Source organism: Corvus moneduloides, chromosome 17 (genome assembly GCF_009650955.1).
Source record: "Corvus moneduloides isolate bCorMon1 chromosome 17, bCorMon1.pri, whole genome shotgun sequence".
In the NCBI taxonomy this organism is placed as follows: domain Eukaryota; kingdom Metazoa; phylum Chordata; class Aves; order Passeriformes; family Corvidae; genus Corvus; species Corvus moneduloides.
Window position 1 is genome coordinate 14,566,417 of NC_045492.1, and position 17,144 is coordinate 14,583,560.

Sequence of the window (17,144 nt, forward strand, 5' to 3'; positions counted from 1 at the left end):
CAGGCACTGGGAATTGTGGGTGGCACTGAAAAGCCAAATACATGAACAGAAATACATACATTTAATATATATTTCCATTACAGTCACAAGCACAAATTGAGAGGGGGGAAGTGCATCTCAAGAGCAACAAATGTGTTGCCTCATGCCTCCAGCTAAGTATACAAGCATGGGAATAATGTCTACTTAACATAAAGCTGAAAGTTGGGTGTACAGATGGTAGGAAGCTGGGAAACAGCATGTGTAGCTTAGATGTGTCCTGCATGAACGCCATCCCCTAGCATTGTTTCTTGCTAAATGTCACCCTTCAGATCCGTCCTGACCCACTTGCAAAGATACTGAGCTGCCTCTTCAGCGCAGGAGTGCTCAGGAAATTGTGTGTGTGACCTCAGCTGGGCTAGGTGAGAACCTAGTGATGGTAAAACCAATGAGAACACAAAGCAGTGGGAGAAATATGGGCCAATAAAAATCAGCCAGTGGGCCTAAATCTTGTCAGACAAATGTGGGGTTTCTCCCTTGCCTTTAAGGTCAGACACAGGAACTGATGTACATGGACACCTGTGAGTCACTTGAGAGTGAGGCACAACAGACTGCTGGGTCGGATTAGCGGGTACAAAATGTGCCTGGGAGATCCTAAAGGAGGAAATGTGACTGGCGTGCTGAAAAACTCATTGTATGCAGATTTCAGAGCCACGCACAGACAGGTAATGAGCAGAACCTCCTGCCACACTGTGTGAAATAAGTACTTTTAATGCTGTTTGCAGGTGAGGAACAGAGGCCTGAGGAGGTGACATGATTCATGAACAGCGAGTGCAATAGAACTGGAAGTGATGCTTTCCAGATTAATTTCATTAGTGTGATGTACTGTGACTGCTTTGGTACATCCCTGCTCCAGCCAAATAACCAGAGGGTGCTGTGAGAGGAGGAGGCTTTACAGACAACCTCTACATTCACTCTACATTCAGGCAATTTTTTTCAGAATCTTCCTCTGCACCTATTTATGGTGATTATTTTTGTCTTAATAAATCTGACCAAGCCCATCTTTCAATCTGCTGTGATTGAGGTCAGATGATAGGAGCATGCTTTTAGGGAAATATCTTTGCCCTCATTGATTGTGTGGAGCTCTGTCTGTTCTAAAGCTTAGGACACTGTCTGCTTTATGAATGCAATTGTCATCGGTGCTTTGTGCCTCTGCTGTCTGATTGCTCTCTAGAATTAAATGCTCTTTTGGTCTGAGTGGGAGCCAAGAGTGGTACTATGCAACACTTTGGCTGCAGCTGCCTGGCTTGGAGACCTCTCAAACTGATCTTCACAAATTTTCTGCCAAGTGAGGAGGACAATAATGCTTCGCTAAGATGCCCTGCTCATGCAGGCAGTGGAGCTGGGAAGGGACTTAAACAGGATCTGCTGTGTTTAGTCCCCTTGGGCCTCTCTGTAAGGGGCAAAACCCAGCCGCGTGAGCAGAGTCCAAAGCCAGAGTCCTCAGTTCCACGCTGTATTTGTCAGTACAGACATGCACTTTGGTTGCACCACAGGAACGGTCTGTGAGCAGGTGAGTGATTGTTTAGGACAGCTTGTTTGCTCCCACATGGCCTTTTCTGCCCACACAAAGTGCTGACAGAGGAGTGGATGCCTGCTCCCTGTCACTTTATTTTTGCCTCTCCTGGCTTGATTATTGAGAGCAATTTGCAGTACATGGCACTTCATTCATCAGGAACAAACCAGGGATACAAGAGAGAAAGTATTCCCATCCTCTTTGTAGGAGACTGAGCAATGTGCTTCCAAACCTCTGCACACCTGTGCTGTCATTGATTCATGTCTCATACAAATGGCTGTGGTCCTTCAGGCTGCAGCTGAGTTCCCTGCCCAGGCATGGAGCATGTTCTCACCCTGTATCTGTCACTGCTCCTTAATGAAAAAGCTGAACATCTCTTCTCTTGCAGTGTCCGATAATGGTTCCATTTTCATTTGTGAGTTGCTGGCTGATTTTCTGGTTAGACCATGATAAATAAAAATTAAACATTCGGAACAGATCTCTAGCTAGTGACGTTAACGTGTTTTGGGAGTTTAAATTACACCTCATAACACTAATGCACTTACAAATTCTTGTGGTCGGTGCCTTCCAGCACAGGGGCAGAGACACAGGGCAGGAGGTCGAAATTCAGCCAGACTTCATTGCTTCTCAAAGTCTCATCTTCTTATCTCTGACACTGCCAGAGTTTGCTGCCAGCATTTTAGTGGGGTGGGTCCTGTGGGAAAGGGTCCTGTGTCTGGTGGTGAGCTGATGGTTGCTCAAAGGCAGAGGGATACGAGTTTCACGTTTCTCCCACCATCTGGAGTTCAGAAATGCTAAGCCAAGGCTGGGCAAGGACACCATAGGGCACCTCTGACAGGAGCAGCTGGGCTGCACTGTCCCTTCCTCACATGGTGCAGGAGTGATACCACATCCCCACGGAGCAGCTGGGGAGCAGGAGAGGCGGCCCCGGGGCAGAGCAGGAAGATCAGGCATGTGCACACCTGTGTGTGCTTGTGCATGTTGTCCCCCTGCCAGCTTCCCTTGGCTGAAGAAGAGTCCAGGTACAAGTTTTGAAGAGCCACAGTAATTTGGTTTTGTTTCCATTTTCAAGTTCTTTGTAAGACAAGGAGTTCATACACTTCATTTCAGAGGTGGAATTTGGAATGTTTGCTCCTAGATCTGGAACCTGGCATTGTTAAAGGAGATGTTCCAGCTGCTGGAAGAAAGAAGAAGGGAAAGCTCAGAAAATAAAATTAGATGCTTGAGATAACAAAAACTACACCAGCATCTTTAAGATTCATGGCAAAGAATTATGCTTCAGGTCAGTTTTGCTTTCTGGAAGACAATCTGTTGATTAATTCCCAGGTCAAAAGGACTCCTTTGAAGATTCTCTGTGCCTTGACCACTGCCATAAAAAGCAATGTTGAAAGTGTGGTGGGCCTGGGCTTGAGCACAGCTCTCCGTGTGCTCAGGCTTAAGAAGAAAAAGCTGTTCCATGGACAGCCAAGCGTATGGAGTCTGGTTTCCTGCAGGTTTGGTTTCCCATTGTGTCACCTCCATAACCCCTGGCTCCTCCATCTCTTCTGGGAAAACTCTTGTAGACAAGAAGGGAGGGAGCAAACTGGGGTCTGTGTCTGCTCCATGGTGTCTCCACACCTTCCTCACCTTCTCAGATAGCTCCCCTGTGTCTTTCCCAACTACACAAACCAAGTGGGAACTAAATGATCTCAAGGACTTCAGTCCTTCTTCCAAACCTGGGTGAGAACGGCTGATGAATGAAGTGCTGTTGGGGAGGAGTGGTGGTGTTGAGGAAAGACAGACTGAGATGGAGCTTGGTTTCCCAAGGAAAACTATGCTAAAGGAATAATGCAATTGTGCAAATGTGCCCCCAAAGTTCGGTAGCTGTTGGCAGCGCAGTGCGGAGTGGAAAGAGCTGCTGCTCCTGTGTGAGCTTGTGACCCTGTAGAGAACTCCCTGTCCCTTGGGGCATCACTGAACGTCTTCCCTCAGATCCATTCCAGGTGAGAGGGAGAAAATGGAGCACATTCCCTGGTGCATGTTGGGATTTTTGGGTTAACTCCAGCCATGTGGAGAGGCTGCACAATGGGGCTTCAGACTTGTCTGAGGCCTTTTGTATTTCTGGAACACAAACAACAACTAACTTTCAGTTTATAACAATCTCAGTATGTATCTATTTACATAGCTGGTGAATCCATAAATGATTCTCATGAAGCCTCTTTCACACATGTGGATACATAAGGCTATTGCTGTGCATTTCTCCAGCTTTGGATTTCCTTTCTGAAGCAAATTTAAGCAGCTGAATCCAAGCTGATCAGCAGACCTGGCAGTATTTGGAGCTCTAAAAATTAATATTAGGATTTTTGATATCATTCCCATTTCCTACTGGCAACCAGAGGAAAGCTCTTGGTGTGGAGGATATTAACAAAATTAAGTGCTGGTTGTGACTTATGTTTTGCCAAGCAGAGACAGGTCAAATGCTCTGGGTGGAAAACAAAACCCAGCTCCGACTGGCAACAGAGTCAGTACAGTCCCCACCTCCTCGTCTCCACTGTCACTCTGAGCATGTCCTTGGAGCACCTCAGAGCTCCCCATGGGGTCCTGCCCAGTGGCCAGCCGGGTCTGCAGGGACAGGTGAGTGACCAGCCTGTCTTCCTTGGGGCAGAGGGGAGGGGGTGGCCAAGCAGAGGTAAAAACGAGCCCGGGGATGCTGAGGCCACGGAGTGCTGCTTTAAAATACATTCTTGGTGCCTCAGTTTCTCTTGCTGTGAAAATCGCGGCTCCGAGGTCGGTTAGTGGGGTGGGGGAGCGGGGGAAGGGGATGCCGGGGCTGAGGGGCACAGCGGGGCTGTCCCGGCGGTGGCGACGGTGTCCCTCAGCCTCCCCAGCGCCGCGGGCAGGGCGGGACAGAGCGCGGTGCGGGTGGGACAGAGCGCGGAGCGGGTGGGACAGAGCGCGGAGCGGGTGGGACAGTGCCCGGTGCGGGTGGGACAGTGCCCGGTGCGGGCGGGAGAGAGCGCGGTGCGGGTGGGACAGAGCGCGGTGCGGGCGGGAGAGAGCGCGGTGCGGGTGGGACAGAGCGCGGTGCGGGTGGGACAGAGCGCGGTGCGGGTGGGACACGCGGTGCGGACAGGACACGCGGTGCGGGTGGGACAGTGCCCGGTTTGGACAGGACACGCGGTGCCCAGCGGGTGGGACAGGACAGGCGGTGCGGGTGGGACACGCGGTGCGGACGGGACACGCGGTGCGGGTGGGACAGTGCCCGGTGCGGGTGGGACACGCGGTGCGGGTGGGACACGCGGTGCGGACGGGACACGCGGTGCCCAGCGGAGCTGTCCGTGGCTGGCGGTGCTGAGCGAGCGGCGGAACCGCGCCCGCCCCGCGGAGCCCCGGTAAGTTCCTGTCGCGGGGACAGGAGCGGGCAGCACCGGGGGCTCCTCCGGGAAAGGTCAGGCGCTGCCCCGGAGGGACACGGCGCCCCGAGCATCCCCGCGCCCGGGCGCGGGCAGGACACGGGTCCCCGCGGGTGCAGCAGCGCAGGGAGCCCCGTGAGTGACCGGGGCTGTGGGGACGCTCCCCGGGGTGCGGGGGGCTCGGGGGAGCCGGGGGCGGCAGTGGCGGTCCGGGCTGTGAGCTCCGCTCCTCGCTCCGTGCGTGTGTGTGAGTGCGGGACACGCTTTGGGGCGTGAGCGGCGTTGGACTCCCCTAAAAGGGGCCTGCCGGAGTCCCGGGCGGGCACTGAGGCAGAACGCAGATTTTACCGTCTGGAGCCGGTGGAGATGGGCAGCCCTGGCACAGGAGGATTTCGGGTAGGGGTCCAAGGGCTGCCTGTCCTCACACTGCTGTCTGTCCTTCAGGCCCTGAGCACTTCTCAGCTGTGCGCTTTTGCTATTCTGTGACTTTCCAGGGCCTGCACTATTTGCTAGGTAGGCAGCAGTGTCTGAGCTTCCCCTGTGCTGGGAATTGCAGAAATCGATTCCTGCCGTTGACTATTGAAAGAGTCTGGAGGTCAGGAGAGTTTCCAGGCTCATCAGGTTTCCTCCTCCTCTCCAAGGCAGACTCTGGCTTTGTGGCACGTTTGCTGAAGAAAAGCAACTATTAAAGTCTGGAGAAGAAAAGGGCAAAACTGATAATCACACAAAATGCAATGCATGATTTTTCATGTAGACAGAGTGTGTGTGACCAGGCCAGTCCAGCCATGCCAGTGTCCTCCCAGGTGCCAGACAGGGACATGGGATGTAGGTTTGGGTTTAGGTTTCTTCTTGTGAACACAGGAATCAGGGCTGGGATGCAGAACACAAGGGTTTCCTTGTTATGTACCTGTGGCAGCAGCTGCTTGGAAAACTTCATCTCATTTTGAAGTCTGATTAAATTGAGGGGAAAGGAGCTTTCACAGTCTGTCTCTTCTCAGAACAGCGTCTGAGCAATGGAGCTTAAATCAAATTCAGCAGCTCTGTGTGCCCAGAGAGTACGTGGCCGAGCAGTCTGATGTTGAAGGGCTGCGCTGTGCTGGCTGTACCCCTGAGGACAGTCTGGGCTGAATCCCTCCCAGAGGAGTCACAGATTTAGTCTTGATTGAGCACAGTCACGTGTTTGGAATGTTTCTGAGCTGGAAGAAAACTCTTGTCGCTGTTTCTGTCAGAAATGATTGTGGATATGTTTGGTACCTGCACTGATATTTCTGCAGTTTGTGACTCTCCACTAAGGGTGACAGCAGAGAGGAGGCCTGTGCAGGCGTCCCCCATCACACGCTCACCTGAGGGAGCACCTTGATGGGAGTGTACAGGATCCAATTTATGACTTACTTTTGGACACCGAAGGGATAGCTCTCCACATTTCCATAAAACTGATTTATTGTCTGTGTGTCAGTGACATCAGCACACTGATCAGTGCAAGAGATGCATTTTTATCAGTTCTGTATTAGAATGAGAGATGTGTATTTTACAGGCAGCTCAAGCACAATCATAAAAATGGGATTTATCCTAAGCAACATGTGAGAAATAGAAATTCCTCTCCTGTGATTATTGTTCCTTTTTGCCAGCTTGATCTCACAGGACACTTGCAGCTCACCTGATGTATTGCAGGATGGAGACCTGCCAGGGATCTGAAGAAAATCAAATCCTACAAGCTTTACCAGTTCTCTCCTTTGCTGCATGTGTGCTGAGGAGCAGGAGCAATTCCTTCCAGGCTGTTTATGCTGGGCCGTGCCCCATCTCATCACCAGTGCATCTGTGTGGCCACAGGCCCTCCTTTTTCCCTGGCTCTGTGTTCTTAATACACAGATGCTTTGCTAAAGCCTCTTGGAGAGGTGATGTGCATGTGCTGTGTTCAGCTTGGCTGCTTCCAAGGGCTCTTGAGGAAGATCAAATATGGCCTAGGGGTGAACTGTGCATTATGAGCATTTCAGGAGTGATTTCAGCTCTAAATGAAGGTTGTTTCCAATTAGGTTAATGAGGAATGTCGTTCTCATGTCCAGAGTCACTTGGTCTGTACAGGGAGATATAAATCACCCGTCCCTGTACACAGACACTCTGAAAGCACAGGAGAACAAAGAAGATAATTTCCACTGGGCTGTGAAGCATTGAGCATCCAGGGTGTCTGTGGAGGAAATGAACCCAGAGCCCCCTTCCACCACGGGTACTATGTCCTCCTGCCACCCATCACCCCCGGGGGCTGCCAGCTGAGGGGGTGGCCTGGGCTGCTCCGAGCAGCCAGTCCCTGTGTCCGAACACACAGCGCCTGCTGCCGCCGCACACGGCCAGGACTTGCCAAGAGAGTCAAGGTGCGAAAGCTGCTGCTCATCAGTGAAATCCGTGGTTGAAGGAATGGTAATCAAGTGGGATTACCAGCCTGATCCCATCCCAGGCCAGTCAGTGCCGCAGACAGCGCTGGCCAGAGGCTCCTGCTGGCCAGGAATGTGTCACCGTGTCCTCCCGGGAACTGAAGGAGCTGGGCACTCCTCGTTAGCCAGAATTCACTCTCACTCTCATGTATCTTGCTTTGCAGATGGGGAATGTGTCCAACACCTCAGTGTTCACCTCCACCTTATCGGAGAGAGAAGACCTGATTTTTGGCACTGTCTATTTAGTCTTTGGTAAGGAAAGATGACCTGTTGATCCCCACGTCCCTGCCCAGCTGCCTGCCAGAGACAGTCAGGCCTCTTCAGTCACTGATGCTTCCAGAAGTGTCCAGTCATTAGCAGAATAATTAAACTGTCCCTTCCCATGTTACTCGAAAGTATGATCTGGGGACTGAAAAGTTGAATAACTTTGAGAAATATGCTGTAACTCCTACCACAGCCACCCGAGGTGAGAAAGGCAAGGGCTCTGTTGGCACCACCAGCTTCAGATCTCTTGAAGGGGATTTGGAGGTCAAGCTGGCTCTTGATTTCAGCAGGAGTTGGTAAAGCTAATAAAGTGTACTTAGCACAGATGTGAGACTCACTGTGTGGGAAAAATGCCTTGTGAGGCTGGGAAGAAGGATAAATATCTCAGTACTCTCCTCTCCAGTGACTCCAAAGCCTCCAAAGCTCTGGATTTGGCCAGGTCCCACGTGGGAGTCCTGTTCCTGAGGGGAACTTTAGTGTTGGCCATTCAGTGGCTTTGGAAGCTGGTTCTTACCAGGGGATTTAATTTGCCTAATCCATTAGGGAGGAACTCTTATCCTGCCCAACCTGCCCCAAGAGCAGCAAAGATTCCCCTTCCAAGGACACTGAAACCTTTTTTCCATGAAATCACAATTATGTAATGAAAAAGAGAAAGCCCTTGTTATAAAACTTTAATCACCACTGTTGATTTAAATACACTAATAGCAAACAAAGAGCCTTCTTTTGTTTAGTCTGGATTTTCCTTGATCTTCATAATGCCTTTCTTCTTGTTTATTTTGTTACCATGATATGGGACAGTGCAGACTCACAGGAGTGACACTGCCAGGAAGAAATTAAAAAGGCCAAGGGGGCCCAGCTCCCTGGCCTCACATCAGAGGAGCAGTTGCACAAAGCTCCCGTTATTTTTCTAGCTGGGAGGAAGTGCCCCTTGCTCCTTCCAGCTGGAACAAGTGACTTCGGCCAGATTCTGCACCCGGAGCCCATTGCAGTCTCATCCCATCACTGCCCTCCTACCAAGCCTCTGTAGGATCTCAGGAAGGGGAAGGGATCTGATCCAATGTAAAGCAGCTCCAGTTGTGCTCACATGGGTCCTGTGGGCTCCCCTGCTCAGCCCACCCCAGAGAGGGAAGCCCGGAGCCCTCTCCACCCTCTGTAGACTTCTGCAGTGTTTCCTTCTGAACATCTCAAGATGCTCCTGGTTCCTCTCCTGGCTCGGTTACACACAGCACCATTCTCTGCCTCCTCCACAGGCATCATGTCCCTGTCTGGGAACTCGCTGCTGCTGCTGGTGGCCCATCAGAAGAGGTCCCTGCTGAAACCTGCTGAGTTCTTCATCGTCAACCTGGCCATCAGTGACCTGAGCATGACAGTGACGCTCTTCCCCTTGGCCACCTCCTCCTTCTTTGCACACAGGTACCTCATGGAAGTGGCTCTGCACTGGCCAGTGGCCCAGCTTGCAAATTGTCTGGGAACCAGGAGATCTCTGGCAGGTGCAGAGGGACTCGGGAGTGAGTGTGGTGGCACAGGGCGCATGTGAGCTCCATCCCACAGTGGGTGCTTTGCTGCTCCTTGTCCCTCCAGTTCCTCACACAGACCCACTGCAAAAGGGGTTTGGTGGGAGCTGCTGTGGTCAGGGAAGCTCCTGCACCCCTGGCTCCATCTGTGCACATCGCTGGGATGCTCAAGGAACAAATTTGGGGCAAGGTCATGCCCATATTTGCTTGGTCAGGTGCTGGTACTGTGCAGCCTGTTGGAACCACCCCACCTGTGCCCAGCTTTGCTGCTGGAGTGGGACCAGCTGCTGGGAAATTCCCGACCTTCCTTCCCGCAAAGGAGAAGCCTCCTGTCCAGCCGAGTGCAGGGCTGTCAGCCCCTGCCCCGGGGGGAAGGACGGGCTCACCTGCAGGCTCTCCTTGCAGGTGGCTCTTCGACCAGGCCGTGTGCACCCTCTACGCCTTCTGCGGGGTCCTGTTCGGGCTGTGCAGCCTCGCCAGCCTGACGGTGCTCAGCACGGTTTGCTGCCTGAAGGTCTGTTACCCGGCATACGGTAGGTGCTGGGATGGGTTATCTGATCCTCACTTACACCCCTCTCTGTTAACAGAGCCCTCTTCGTTCTAATGAGCCAGATCCACCTCTTCAGGGAAAGCTTTGCCCCAGGGCAACCTATTCCCAGTAAATATTTAGTCACAGAATCACAGAAATAAGTTTAGGTTGGAAAATATCTTTAGGATCATTGAGTCCAGCTGTTACTACAGCACTTCCAAGTCCAGCACAAAACCATGTCCCCAAGTGCCACATCTGTGTGGCTGTATCACAACAGGTTGCAGGTTTTTGAATGTCCATACACACACTTGACCTTAGACCAGAGCAGACTGCAGCTGGGAAGCCACAAGCTCTGGCAGAGCAAGAAGAGCTGCTTTCCCTGGTCCCTGGTGGGAGAGCCATAGGCTAAATGTATTTAATTCACTGAAATAATTAATACAGGAGGGCTGGGTGTGCAGTATTACAGCTCATGTCTGTAGCCCCGTTTTCACCTGGATGTCCTCCACAGAGCTAAGGTGATTGTTTGCACTGCAGGGAGCACCTGAGGAAGTGAGGGAGCCCAGGGATGTTCCCTACACAGCTCCTTCTCCAATTCTTAATTTCCTCAGCTCAGCAGCCAATCCTCCCTCTAGCATTTATCTTCAGAACAGACTTTGCATTAAAGACCAAAAATAGAAATAAAATGGGAAATCAGAGATAGCAGTTTAATTTGCAGACCAGCGCCCCAGGGCTCCTCCTGTCACCCTCTCCCCTGACTAACTGCCTGTGTGCCCTGAGCTGGTGGCTGCTGCCAGCCACCAGTGTGTCCCCAGCAGCTCTCAGTGCCTCAAGGACGATGCTGGAGCACAGTCACCTTGGTATGTGCCAGCACAACAGCTCAGGAGGTGGCTAAAAAGGTGGGAGGAAAGATAAAGATGAAAGCTGGCTGCGGAAAGGCAGCCCAGGTGACGGTGGCTTTTCCCTGCACAGCCTCTGCTCTTGATCAGCCAGTGCTTGGCAGCCTGGCACTTGGGGCTTATCTACAGCCCAGCCCATCTTCTGTGAGGAAATGCAGAATCAAATTGTGCTTTTAGTTGCTTAGTTTCAAAGCAAAATGTTACTTGTACGTATGTCTGAAGATTTAGCACTTTATAGTGAGTCTTAGAACATCAGAGAGTTTGCGATTTGATGGGGGTTGGGACAAAAATGAAAACAAAACGTCTCCCCCAAAGCTTCGCTCGGCAGGGAGGGAAAGGTCCTTCAAGTGTCAGGATCTGGGGTGGTGGCCTTGAGTAGCCCTGCCCTGTGCCCAGGCACTGCAGCCGGTGCCGTGTCCACACGACCTCCCAGCAATTCCCGGCAGGCCAAAGGGGCTGTGCGGCCGATCCTGCGGCCGGGCCGGACCCCGGCGTTTCTCCCGGCTCCTGGTGCCTGGGCCTGGAGCTGTGGGTGGCTCGGGGTGCAGTCCCCTCTCTCCCCTGCCCCGGCCCACGGGGAGCCCTCCTGAGCCCCGTCCCCACGCCGCAGGGAGCAGGTTCTCGCGGAGCCACGCCGCGGTGCTGCTGCTGGCCGTGTGGGCCTATGCCCTGGCCTTCGCCACGGCGCCCCTGGCCCAGTGGGGCGGCTACGGCCCCGAGCCCTACGGGACAGCCTGCTGCATCACCTGGGAGGCCTCCAGCAGGGAGGCCACGCTCTACATCCTCGCCCTCCTCATCTTCTGCTACCTCCTCCCGTGCCTCCTCATCCTCGTGTCCTACGCGCTGATCCTGTGGACGGTGCGGGTGTCGCGGAGAGCCGTGCGGCAGCACACGTCCCCCCGGCGCGGAGCCCGCGGCGGGCACGGCCTGCTCCTCAAGGTACCGGGGCTCGGGGGCCTGTGCGGGGGTCTCGGGGTGCCCTGCCCAGCCCACTGCCCACGGGCGGGCAGAGGCAGCGGGGTCCCTCCCGCTGGGCGTCTGCTGCTCCTGATGAATTCTCCAGGTCTCTGTGTCAGTGTGGGTAACAACACATTGCTCCTCGTTTAAAGCCATCAGGTGGAGGAGTTTTCATTTTAAATTACATTGGAAAATATCATAAAGAAGCTTGCATGAGTCATTGTTCCCCAGACTACAAGCTAATACTATAATTTACCAAGGATATGTAAAAACCCCTGAATACCCTTTAAAAAACCACAGCACGAAAGAAAACAGCTTGCAAGCCTGGCTTTGAAGGAAACATCCACATCCAGTCAGGGGAGGGGGACTGAGCATAGCCCATTTCCAGGCCTCCCAAGCCACACAGGTTGCTGGAGGGATTTCCAGTGCTGCCAAAAACTATTGGGGTCCGATGCTGAGCTGGTCCCAGCCAGGTCACTTGGTCCTTTGTAGCCATCTGCCACAGCAGACTGAGGCCGTGCCCGACTTTCCCAGGTGGGACAGGGTGTGAGTGGCCTGAAGCAAGAGCAGGTCTATGCATGAGGTGTGCTGAATTGCTGCCCTGCTCTCTGACGTTCCAGTACAGGTCCAGAAGGCTGAGCACCTTTGCCTGGGGATGTGAGGAGTGCTCAGGGTCCTGCTGCACATGGCTGAGTTTGGGGGGTGTGTCAGCATCCCCCAAGTGCTGCAGGAGTCTCATGGCACCACCATCTCCATCTCCTCCTTTTCCAGCTGAGCATTGCCGTGTGCCTGGGGTTCCTGGCTGCCTGGACTCCCTACGCCGTGGTTGCGCTGTGGGCACTGCTCGGGGACGCCAGCCAGGTGCCAGCGCTGGCCTTTGTGCTCTCAGCCGTCTTTGCCAAGTCCTCGACGCTCTACAACCCGCTGGTGTACCTGCTCTTCAAGCCCAGCTTCCACAAGTTCCTGTCCAAGGACAGGGTGCTCCTGCAGGCCCTGCGTGCCCTCCTCTGCTGCGGCTGCTGGGGTGCTGCGCTCCAGCCCTTCCCGTCCCCGGCCTTTGGCGGCCGCCCCGGCGCTTGCAGAAGCTGCAGTGATGCTTTTGAGTGTTTCAGTAACTACCCCAGGTGCTACACACCCCGCCGGGCGCCCGGCAGCTCGGCCCAGAGTGGCCCCCTGGCCGTGCTGGCCGGTGGAGCTGCCGGGCAGCCGGGGCTGAGGAGGATGGTGCAGGTGATGGTGCTGCTCACGCGGAGGCGGTCGGGCCTGGGCACTGCCCACGTGGCGGGGGAGGCCTTGCCCTCGGCCATCACCAAGGACCTGCTCTGAGCCCAGCCCTGTCCAGCTCTATCCTACCAGAGCACTGGAACACAAACCCAAACCCAGCATTCTCTCACCCCCGTACCCAGCGGGTCCCAGATGTTCCACAGATGAAGTGACATGAAGATGTAAGACCAACCCCTCTGGTTTGGCTCTTGCAGCTCTGAGCCTGGTGTTTGCACTTGCAAAAACAAGAACAAAAATAGACCCCAGTGCCTGAGATGTGCCCAGGGTGCAGCCCAGGGTACAGTCTCTCCTGCAGTTTGCTCTCTGGGCCCTTGGCCTTTGTTTTTCCAACCTGGTGCTCTGATGACCAAGTAGGAACTTGGTTGTCTTAAAAATTGTACCTGGCAGGGCAGGCTGGGGGCCAGGAGGCCCTGAGGGGCATCTACCTCCAGTGCCAGCTCCTACAGCCCCTGCAGCCACTGCCTCTCCCACTGGGGAGTGGGACTGTCCGCACAGCTACCCACCCTGGGATCACGAAGCACCTCCCTACAGGTCTCAGGGACTGCTCTCTGTGCCGGCTGTGCTACCCCACTCCCTCCACTCGAGTGAAAGCCACCACTGCCTACCGACAGGAATGGGAGCTTGTCTTTAGAGCAAGGATTTGGGGTTACAATAATCCTGGAGCGAGTAATGGCAGTCCCAGGGAATGATCTGCAGGCAGGGAATGGCAAATCTGTGGGTGAGCACCACCCTGGAGATGGGGCTGTGGCCGCAGGGTGCCCCCGATGCTGGGACAATGAGGCAGCTCATGTCACCTGCACTGCTGCACAGGGCAGCAGCTGCCTGGGCTGCAGCATCCCACAGGATTGCAGTTGGCCTTTGGAGGTCAGTGAGGGCAGTGCACCCATGGGTAGAGCCTGGGACAAAAAGGAACGAGAAGCTGTGCCAGGGCCTGATGCAAAGCCATCCACAGGAAAACCCCACCTGGCAAGTTCCCTGTGCCCTGTCCCCGCCCTCCAGTACATGAGGGGATCACGCAGTGTCTCTGCTGACCATTCATCGTGTTCCAGAAGTTGTCCTTTCTAAAGTAAATTCCCTCATGCAAAACCGGCGTCCAGCTCGGTTCAGATCCATGTTGGTGGCTGCACTGCAGGATAACGGGAACACGGATGGGGATGGTGCGGAGCGTGGCCGGGGCCAGAGCGTGGCCAGGCTGGGTGCCACGGGCGAGCCACGCAGAGAGGGGCACAGCCCATCTGCTGGGCACGGGCGCGGGGCTGCAGCAAACCTCCTCTGCCCCAGCAGCCAGAGGCTGCTGTGTGCACGCCACAGCCATGGTGTGTCCGGCAGCAACGGGACCCTGCCGCACCCTGCGTGTCCCCCGGGCCATCCTGGGCCATCCTGGGCCATCCTGGGCCATCCTGCTGCTGCCCATCCAGAAAAGCCTCCAGAAAGGGACCAGGGGCTGATTTCCCTTTGGAGGACGCAAACATGAAGGGCTGCTGCCATCTCCTGGGGGCTCTCAGGGCATGGCCACCCCGGGGTGGACAGGGACCAAGGACTGACCAGCCAGGCTGGGGACTGGGCTGTGCCGGGCTCAGGGACACCGACGCAGCGCTGGGTCCCTGCTCCGCCTGCCAGCCCCCGGCCGACTGCTTTAGCCCCTGCTGGCTAAAAATACGGTGCTCCAGAGATCAGGGAGAAAGATACTGATCTGCCAGTCCCTCAGGTCCTTTATTACTCCAGGAAACCTCCAGATGAGCGTTTTCATCTTCAGGTCGGTGTGAGAATGCCCAACACTGAGATCCCTAATGCTGGGAGTGTTTAATCTCCATTCCCACACACTCCTGCTGCCGACGGCAGAGGAGCTGCAGCAACCCAGCAAACTCTGACCAGTTCAATGAACTCCATGTGCTGTAGCAGGACCAAACAGCAAGTCCAGGGTCCAGCATCACCCGGGACTCCTCCCTGCCAGGCTGGCTCCATGCTGTGGGGCACAGCACAGCTGGGGCCAATGCAGCCGTGTCCCCAGCTGGGAATGGTGCCAACAGCTGCCACCAGTTACCTGAGGATTAGAGACAACCCCCTCCCTCCAGGGCAGCTTCCCTGGTGCTGCTGATGGGCTGAGCCTGCAAGGAGGCTGGTGGCTTCACCCTCGGAGCTCAGGTAGGGTCTCTGCTGGGCCCAGCAGGGTTTGGGAAGGGGATTCCTGGTTGTGAGAACCAAGTTCTTTGAATTTGGTGATGCTGCAGTGGGTGGGGAGGGAGTTGGGGTCTGCAGTGCTGCTCAGTGAGAGCCTGGGCCTGGTGCAAGAAAGGAGCCAGGGCTCCCTTGGGGTGGGTTTGGTGCCCAGGGGCTGCACTCTGGGGACTGAATTCCCACTCTGTGCTGGCTCACTCAGGAGTCTGAGGGCACAGCTACACGCTCCAAGGTGGCAGGGACACAGTCTGTCCTAGGAAAGGAAAAGTGGGGAATAAATAAGGTGACTGTCAAGGAAAGTCAGCAAAATCATAAATGAATGTGAAAACCAAACGTAGCAGAAATTTCTTCCAGTGGTTCTGAGCCACAGAGGTTAATGTGTAATTTGAAGGAAAGTGAAGTCTTAACTCTTGAGTTGTGCCAAGTGCGGTGATATTTTGGTGTAGTTGCTTTTTAAATAGCTCCCCCACCCCCCCATTCCTCCAGCTTCATTGCCTCAAATGATTTAATTCCTGTGGTGGTTAATTGAAGGTATAAAATACTTCCAGCTGGGGCTCTTGTCCCTGAGCAGGGCCGGGAGCAGGACCAGCCTCCCCAGCAGCTCTGTGCTCCAGCAGGGCCCACAAAGCTCATCCATCTCCTGTTCAAATCTGAAGTGTGAATCCCTTATAAAGATCCCATCAGCTCAAACCAGAGCTGCCCTCAGTAATGCCCAGGGAAGCTTTGCAACCAGGCCCTTTTGTACCGCCAAAATCACCATGGCACAAAGCGGACAGCGCAGGTGCCCCGTTCCTGTGCTGTGTCACCTCCTGTGGCTCTGCTGTTCTCGCGGCCTGTGCAGCCTCGGCCTGTGCCACTGTCCCTTAACTGCAGCCCCACAGGTGGAAACCTCCCCTCAGGTGGGTGAGCTCACCTGGGGGGGTGCAGGCGTGGGGAAAAGGCTAAAGGTGTCTAATCAGCACAGGTCGGAGCTCTGCTCTGGCTTCCCAAAGGCTGAGCTCCTGAAGGGCAGGGAAGGACTCTTGGTTGTGGCAGCTTTGGAATTAGGCTGTGGAAACAGCCCGTCGGTGCTTTGGTGTTTAAAGTAAAGCAGCATCTCCTCAGCCTGGAGGATCAGCCAGAGCCCACTGAGCAGCAGCTCCTGGGGCTCTGCAGGCAGCAACCTCTGCTTCAGCTTCTGGGGCCCTTCACTGAGTGCGTTAGGAAATCAAGTTCACTCGTGCACAGATTTGCAGATGACACCAAGTTAGGACGGGGAGCTAGTGCTTGTGGAAAGAGGGTTAGAGTTTAATAGTGGCCTGATAAAATAGGAAATTATCTAAAGTAACTGCCAGGCAAGTCAATAAAGAAGAATTTTTCTTTTATAAGCATATTAAGTGAAGAACTCCAAACTGTGAAGTGACTGACAGGAAAGCCATTGTATTGATAAATGAATATGAGAATTGGGCGCTATGGTAAAGACTTCTTTTGGTCCAAAACATGGGAGTTAGCTTTGCTCTCTCAGAATACACACTTCATTCCAAGTTTTGACAAATGTAATATTATGTTAAGTTTTAGAATAGTTGGGTTTAAACCGAACCATCCCACGTGTCTTCACCGGAATCGCTCCAGAGCGATTCCCTCCGCCCCAGCCGTCACTTGCCGCTTTCCCGGGAAGCCGCCGTGTCCCGGCGCGGCGCCGCCGCCAGAGGGCGAGAGCGAGCAGCGCACCTGACGGCAGGTGCGGCCGGGAGGCACCGGGAGGCACCGGGAGGCACCGGGAACCGCGGGGAACCGGGCACGGCAGCGGGACTGAGGCACCGTGCTACCCCCGCTGGGACAGCAGCTCCACCACCGAACACCTGAGGAGAAGCTCTCAGGGACCTTCCAGCAGCTCCTGGGCTTAAAGGCTCAAGGTGAGAAATGCAGCAGGAGTGATGGGTAACTAAAGTTTAATTCAGCCTGCTGGGGTCTACAAGGGTGACAAAAAGCCCGATTTTCACACAGATCTTCCGACGGATCAAGCAAGCACCGATGGCTTCCACAGCCCGCTCAGCCCCAGCTGTGCAGGTCTCAGCTCTGGGACGAGCAGTGAGTCCCTTTCCACAGGCAGGGAAGGGGCAGCAGGGGACCAAGATGCAGTATTCTGAAAAATTGCTCAGACAGCAGG

General features: G+C 54.4%; 1 protein-coding gene across 1 annotated transcript; it reads left to right on the forward strand.

Annotated features, from left to right (window-relative positions):
• Window positions 1-3,653: 3,653 nt before the first annotated feature.
• Window positions 3,654-15,074, forward strand: LOC116452424 (opsin-5-like). Its single transcript, XM_032126934.1, has 6 exons — window positions 3,654-4,165; window positions 7,538-7,625; window positions 8,888-9,050; window positions 9,557-9,684; window positions 11,187-11,515; window positions 12,305-15,074. Exons 1-6 carry the CDS (start codon window positions 4,097-4,099, stop codon window positions 12,857-12,859), a joined length of 1,332 nt encoding a protein of 443 aa, XP_031982825.1. The 5' UTR covers window positions 3,654-4,096; the 3' UTR covers window positions 12,860-15,074.
• The last annotated feature ends 2,070 nt before the right edge of the window (window positions 15,075-17,144 follow it).